General features: G+C 40.7%; 1 protein-coding gene across 1 annotated transcript; it reads left to right on the forward strand.

The window, feature by feature from the left end:
* The first annotated feature begins 5,216 nt into the window (after positions 1–5,216).
* On the forward strand, positions 5,217–6,901 carry LOC112078286 (CD209 antigen-like). The gene is made up of 6 exons (XM_024144573.2): positions 5,217–5,514; positions 5,590–5,688; positions 5,790–5,993; positions 6,113–6,255; positions 6,410–6,510; positions 6,719–6,901. Exons 1-6 carry the CDS (start codon positions 5,328–5,330, stop codon positions 6,858–6,860), a joined length of 876 nt encoding a protein of 291 aa, XP_024000341.1. The 5' UTR covers positions 5,217–5,327; the 3' UTR covers positions 6,861–6,901.
* Positions 6,902–8,441: the final 1,540 nt, after the last annotated feature.

Genomic DNA, 8,441 nt, shown 5'->3' on the forward strand with positions numbered 1-8,441 from the left:
CATTAGACACAAACATTAGACACAAAACATGAGGTCAGACATTAGACACAACATGAGTCAGGACATTAGACACAACATGAGGTCAGTACATTAGACACAACATGAGGTCAGTACATAGACACAACATGAGTCAGGACATTAACACAACATGAGGTCAGTACATTAGACACAACATGAGGTCAGGACATTAACACACACAACATGAGGTCAGGACATTAGACACAACATGAGGTCTGTACATTAGACACAACATGAGGTCAGTACATTAGACACAACAGTAGGTCAGTACATTAGACAACATGAGGTCAGTACAGTAGACACAACATGAGGTCAGTACATAGACAACAACATGAGGTCAGTACATTAGACACAACATGAGGTCAGTACAATTAGAACAACATGAGGTCAGTACATAGACACAACATTGAGGTCAGTACATTAGACACAACATGAGGTCAGTACATTAGACACAACATGAGGTCAGTACATTAGACACAACATGAGGTCAGGACATTAGACACAACATGAGGTCAGTACATTAGACACAACATGAGGTCAGTACATTAGAACACACAACATGAGGTCAGGACATTGACACAACATGAGGTCAGTACATTAGCACAACATGAGGTCAGTACTTAGACACAACATGAGGTCAGTACATTAGACACAACATGAGGTCAGGACATTAGACACAACATGAGGTCAGTACATTAGACACAACATGAGTGCAGGACATTAGACACAACATGAGGTCAGTACATTAGACAACATGAGGTCAGGACATTAGACACAACATAGGTCAGTACATTAGACACAAACATGAGGTCAGTACATTAGACACAACATGAGGTCAGTACATTAGACACAACATGAGGTCAGGACATTAGACACAACATGAGGTCATGGACATTATACAACATGAGGTCATACATTAGACACAACATGAGGTCAGTACATTAGACACAACATGGGTCAGTACAGTAGACAAACATGAGGTCAGTACATTAGACACAACATGAGGTCAGGACATTAGACACAACATGAGGTCAGTATAGTAGACAACATGAGGTCAGACATTAGACACAACATGAGGTCAGTATAGTAGACAACATAGTCAGTACAGTAGACACAACATGAGGTCAGTACAGTAGACACAAACATGAGGTCAGTATAGTAGACAACATGAGGTCAGGACATTAGACACAAACATGAGGTCAGTATAGTAGACAACATGAGGTCAGACATTAACACAACATGAGGTCAGGACAGTAGACACAACATGAGGTCAATACATTAGACACAACATGAGGTCAGGACATTAGACACAACATGAGGTCAGGACATTAGACACACATGAGGTCAGGACATTAGACACAACATGAGGTCAGGACATTAGACACAACAGAGGTCGGACATTAGACACAAACATGAGGTCAGGACATTAGACACAACATGAGGTCAGGACATTAGACACAACATGAGGTCAGTACATTAGACACAACATGGTCAGACATTAGACACAACATGAGGTCAGTATAGAGACAACATGAGTCAGTACATAGACACAACATGAGGTCAGTATAGTAGACACAACATGAGACAGTATATAGACAAAACATGAGGTCAGTACAGTAGACACAAACATGAGGTCAGACATAGACACAACATGAGGTCAGTACATAGACACAACATGAGACAGATATAGACAACATGAGGTCAGTACATAGACACAACATGAGTCAGTATAGTAGACACAACATGAGAACAGTATAGTTAGACAACATGAGGTCAGTACAGTAGACACAACATGAGGTCAGTATATAGACACAACATGAGGTCAGTACAGTAGACACAACATGAGGTCAGTATAGAGACAAACATGAGGTCAGGACATTAGACACAACATGAGGTCAGGACATTAGACACAACATGAGTCAGTACATTAGACACAACATGAGGTCAGTAAGATAGACACAACATGAGGTCAGTACATTAGACACAACATGAGGTCAGGACATTAGACACAACATGAGGTCAGTACATTAGACACAACATGAGGTCAGTACAGTAGACACAACATGAGGTCAGTACATTAGACACAACATGAGGTCAGTACATTAGACACAACATGAGGTCAGTACACTAGACACAACATGAGGTCAGGACATTAGACACAACATGAGGTCAGTACATTAGACACAACATAGGTCAGTACATAGACACACATGAGGTCAGTACATTAGACACAACAGATCAACATTAGACACAACATGAGGTCAGTACATTAGACACAACATGAGGTCAGTACATTAGACACAACATGAGGTCAGTACATTAGACACAACATGAGGTCAGTACATTAGACACAACATGAGGTCAGTACATAGACACAACATGAGGTCAGTACATTAGACACAACATGAGGTCAGTACATTAGACACAACATGAGGTCAGTACACTAGACACAACATGAGGTCAATACATTAGACACAACATGAGGTCAGTACATTAGACACAACATGAGGTCAGTACATTAGACACAACATGAGGTCAGTATATAGACACAACATGAGGTCAGACATTAGCACAACATGAGGTCAGTACAGTAGACACAACATGAGGTCAGGACATTAGACACAACATGAGGTCAGTACATTAGACACAACATGAGGTCAATACATTAGACACAACATGAGGTCAGACATTAGACACAACATGAGGTCAGGGACATTAGACACAACATGAGTCAGTACATTAGACACAACATGAGGTCAGTACATTAGACACAACATGAGGTCAGGACATTAGACACAACATGAGGTCAGGACATTAGACAAACATGAGGTCAGACATTAGACACAACATGAGGTCAGGACATAGACACAACATGAGGTCAGGACATTAGACACAACATGAGGTCAGACATTAGACACAACATGAGGTCAGTACATTAGACACAACATGAGGTCAGTACATTAGACACAACATGAGGTCAATATTAGACACAACATGAGGTCGATACATTAGAACACAACATGAGGTCAGGACATTAGACACAACATGAGGTCAGGACATTAGACACAACATGAGGTCAGTACATTAGACACAACATGAGGTCAGGACATTAGACACAACATGAGGTCAGGACATTAGCACAACATGAGGTCAGGACATAGACACAACATGAGGTCAGACATTAGACACAACATGGAGGTCAGGACATTAGACAAACATGAGGTCAGTACTTAGACACAAATTAGGTCAGTACATTAGACACAACATGAGTCAGGACATTAGACACAACATGAGGTCGGACATTAGACACAAACATGAGGTCAGGATATTAGACACAACATGAGGTCAGTACATTAGACACAACATGAGGTCAGACATTAGACACAACATGAGGTCAGTACATTAGACACAACATGAGGTCAGGACATTAGACACACATGAGGTCAGTACATTAGACACAACAATGAGGTCAGTACATTAGACACAACATGAGGTCAGTACATTAGAACACAACATGAGGTCAGACATTAGACACAACATGAGGTCAGGACATTAGACACACATGAGTCAGGATATTAGACACAACATGAGGTCAGTACATTAGACACAACATGAGTCAGACATTAGACACAACTGAGGTCAGGACATTAGACACAACATGAGTCAGGACATTAGACACAACATGAGTCAGTACATTAGACACAACATGAGGCGTCAGTACATTAGACACAACATGAGGTCAGTACAGTAGACACAACATGAGGTCAGACATTAGACACAACATGAGGTCAATACATTAGACACAACATGAGTCAGTATAGTAGACACAACATGAGGTCAGTACATTAGACACAACATGAGGTCAGCTATAGTAGACACAACATGAGGTCAGTACATTAGACACAACATGAGGTCCACCCCTGTAATTAAGACACAACATGAGGTCAGGACAGTAGACACCAAATGAGGTCAGATATAGTAGACACAACATGAGGTCAGTACATTAGACACAACATGAGGTCAGTACATTAAAGACAACAAAACATGAGGTCAGTATAGTAGACACAACATGAGGTCAGTACAATTAGACACAACATGAGGTCAGTATAGTAGAACAACATGAGGTTAGTAACATTAGACACAACATGGAGTCAGACATTAGACACAACATGAGTCAGACATTAGACACAAATGAGTTCAGCACAGTAGTACATAACATGAGTCAGTACATTAGACACAACATGAGCTCAGTACATTAGACACAACATGAGGTCAGTACATTAGACACAACATGAGGTCAGTACATTAGACACAACATGAGGTCAGGACATTAGACACAACATGAGGTCAGACATAGACACACATAGGTCAGGACATTAGACACAACATGAGGTCAGTACATAGACACAAACATGAGGTCAGTATATAGACACAAACATGAGGTCAGTACATTAGAACACAACATGAGGTCAGTACATTAGACACAACATGAGTCAGTATAGTAGACACAACATGAGGTCAGTACATTAGACACAACATGAGGTCAGTACATTAGAACACAACATGAGGTCAGTACATTAGACACAACATGAGGTCAGGACATTAGACATAAACATGAGGTCAGACATTGAGACACAACATGAGGTCAGGACATTAGACAACATGAGGTCAGGACATTAGACACAACATGAGGTCAGACATTAGACACAACATGAGGTCAGTACATTAGACACAACTGAGGTCAGTACATTAGACACAACAATGAGTCAGGACATTAGACACAACATGAGGTCAGGACATTATGAGACACAACATGAGGTCAGGAACATAGACACAACATGAGGTCAGGACATTAGACATTAGACACAACATGAGGTCAGTACATTAGACACAACATGAGGTCAATACATTAGACACAACATGAGGTCAGTACATTAGACACAACATGAGGTCAGGACATTAGACACAACATGGGGTTTACATTAGACACAACATGAGGTCAGTACATTAGACACAACATGAGGTTTACATTAGACACAACATGAGGTTATACAGTTTCTCCTATAAAGCTATAAAGACGACCAGGAGCAGAAAATGTCCCAACCTCAACCACTATGTTACACTTTCATCATCTTCCTCTTTCTACATTTCCCTTTTATTCTGTGGATGACATCAAAAACACAGTTAATCATAGACTCAGAGCAGAAACAGACACAGACTCAGAGCAGTTACAGAAACAGACACAGACAGAGGGGCAACGATAGTACCAGAACCTGAGTACAGACAGAAAACACAGTAAGTTGTTGGAGATGTCTGAGGTCATCTATGCTGTGCCAGATATGACCAAGAAGGTCAAGTTTAACAGAGGTGAGATGAAGGAGAGGATTGTGGATATCTACGTCAGTGCAGACACCCTGAGAGACGGTGAGACCAGCACCAAGAGAGAAGAGACAGCAGACACTGCTCCTAATAATGGACCAGGAGACCAGCACTCAGGTAAAACACACACACACACACACACACACACACACACACAAAAAGAAAATGTAAGTCTCTTGTATGTGTCCACAGAGCCTGATAGCTCGGGGAAGAGACCCTTCCTAGTTGCTGCAGTGTGTCTGGGGCTGCTGTGTGTTCTACTGGCTGGGATCATAGGCCTATCTGTCTACTGTGAGTTTGTGTCCAAGTTCATTGCTTTTCACCAAGTTGTAAGAACTGCTGGCTACTAGGCCTGTTTACCAAGTGTTTTAATATACTTTTATACTTTGTAGATAACAGAGCCATCAAAGATTCTGAGTATGAAAGGAACAACTTGTCACAGAGCTGTTCCCTTTATAAGACTAACGCAACTGCAGAGAGAGACCAGCTACAGACCAGATACAACAACCTGACTAAAGAGAGAGACCAGCTACAGACCAGATACAACAACCTGACTAAAGAGAGAGACCATTTTCAGGCAAAGCTTTTTGTGATAGGTGAGATATAAACTGTGATAAAATAGAAGTAAAATCAACAATAATTATATATCAATGGGTTTATGAGTATAAAGATACTGGCTAAGTTTCTCAATTTGTTCACCTGTGCTCTTCAACAGAGCAGCATTGTCAGGAGGGATGGAGATACTTTGACTCCAGTTTGTACTTCCTCTCTACTGAGAAGAAAACCTGGGTGGAGAGCAGACAGCACTGTCTGGAGAGAGGAGCAGACCTGGTGATCATAAACAGCAGAGAGGAACAGGTGAGAGAGAGAGAGAGAGAGAGAGAGAGAGAGAGAGAGAGAGAGAGAGAGAGAGAGATGTGGAGCAAGTATACTTTTTGTCAGTACACTAATATGTGTGCAGTATTTTAAAAATATATTAAAAGTTCCAGTTTTTTATATTTCTCAACAACAGACATTTCTCTTCAACCTCCACCTGAGAGCCTGGATTGGTCTGACTGACTCTGTTACTGAGGGGACCTGGAAGTGGGTGGGTGGCAAATCACTGACCACAGGGTGAGAGATTTGACCATTTTACCTTGTGATATGGAGATTTAAAAAAAACAACGATGTATTGCATTCTTGATAATGGTATGGTATATCATCTTGGTATATCATCTTACAGAGTGTGTCTTTAAAACTGTTAAAACATAGGACCATGTGTATAACTGAGGAGGATGTTTGTCCCACAGTGCCTCACTGTCTGGTTCTCTGTGTTGTTTAGGTACTGGGGGGCAGAACAGCCTGATGATTATAGGCAGGAGGACTGTGTTGAGATATACTATGGAGAAGATGACCCTGTAAAGACATGGAATGATGACAAATGTACCAAATATCATAACTGGATCTGTGAGAAAGTGGTGTAACTCTCACTACTATGGTGAGTTTTTCTCTCACTTTAACCTTATCCAACCATTAATATATGAGAGAGAGAGAGTTACACCTCTCTCTCTCTCTCTCTCTCTCTCTCTCTCTCTCTCTCTCTCTCTCTCTCTCTCCATCCTCTCTCTCTCTCTCTCTCTCTCTCTCTCTCTCTCTATTCTCTCTCTCTCTCTCTCTCTCTCTCTCTTCTCTCTCTCTCTCTCTCTCTCTCTCTCTCTCTCCTTCTCTCTCTTCTCATGTTAATGGTTGGATAAGGTTAAAGTGAGAGAAAAACTCACCATAGTAGTGAAATAGTGGTATTACAGACTCTGTCTCAAAACACATAGGAGAATAGAATCCTAGGGAGTGACCATGGACCTCCTCTAATAGGGTTCCAGGAGGAGAGGAGATAGGAGGAGAGGAATCTAGAAATACTAATTGAGAAAGAGCTTAGTGTCAGAGAGAGATAGAGGAGAAGAAAAGACAAATAATTGTTGTGTTTAGATTTAGAGGAGAGGATGTAGACATATTGTACTCTGTAAAAGTATTCTTCATTAGTTTTATTAGAAACATGTCATGTGATTTGCAGTAGGCTTATGCTTAATTAAAAAAAAAGTGGGACCAATTATTAACCTATGCTTATTGCTTTAATAATAATAATAACAAAGTCACATATTAATAAATAATGGAACAATGTTCTTGTTCTTCCATGTTCTTCCAACAACCATGCACCAGTGGACCTGCCTGCTACATACCCAAACACTCATGCAATGTGTCTAATGGGGTCTCCACCCTCCCTCTTCTGTTCTATGTCTGTGGCCCACAGCAGGTGACAGGATGTTTCATGGCTCTATCCACCCAATACGGATACTTGATATGTGTTCTTAATGGCACCCTATTTTCTATATTGTGCACTACATAGTACGCAGACTTGTAGACCAGACTGTTGTGTATAACGTCCTCTTCATCCCTTATTCATTCTGTCCTGACATCTTTCTTCCTCTTTTTAATGTTTTTGGAAGTTATTTATGATCCAACCCTTCACTCTGGCATTTTCACCACAAAGAGGAAGTTAACAGGTGACATCAATAAGGATTATAGCTTCACCTGGAATCACCTGGTCAATCTATGTTATGGAAAGAGCAGGTGTTCATCATTTTTTGTACACTCAGTGTACATTTGTGACCCGATTCAGGAAACTAGGCATATGTCGCAAGTCACGACTTCACAGGTGAGCCGTTTGAACGTAAAATTGTTTTTTTTAATCAAAATGCGTTTTTGGCAGAAATGCCTTCTCTAACATGTGAACTTTCATTTGCCATAATAACAACCTTGTATGGCATCTGTAAAAACAATACAACTGTTAACTTCTTATGGCTTCAGCCCGGCGTCGGTACACCTATGACAACAGCCACTTCAAGTGCAGGGCGCGAAATTCAAAAATAATATTTTTTAAATATTTAACTTTCACACATTAACAAGTCCAATACAGCTAATGAAAGATACACATCTTGTGAATCCAGCCAACATGTCTGATTTTTTAAATGTTTTACAGGGAAAACACCACGTATATTATGTTAGCTCAC

Source organism: Salvelinus sp. IW2-2015, unplaced genomic scaffold (genome assembly GCF_002910315.2).
Source record: "Salvelinus sp. IW2-2015 unplaced genomic scaffold, ASM291031v2 Un_scaffold5496, whole genome shotgun sequence".
NCBI lineage: Eukaryota > Metazoa > Chordata > Actinopteri > Salmoniformes > Salmonidae > Salvelinus > Salvelinus sp. IW2-2015.

Excerpts from the sequence above, each read along its gene's own strand:
- LOC112078286 (XM_024144573.2), top strand. The coding sequence starts at position 5,328 with ATGTCTGAGGTCATCTATGCTGTGCCAGATATGACCAAGAAGGTCAAG. Across the intron at positions 5,689-5,789 it reads CATAGGCCTATCTGTCTACT|ATAACAGAGCCATCAAAGAT; the intron begins GTGAGTTTGTGT and ends TATACTTTGTAG. Across the intron at positions 6,511-6,718 it reads GGCAAATCACTGACCACAGG|GTACTGGGGGGCAGAACAGC; the intron begins GTGAGAGATTTG and ends TGTGTTGTTTAG.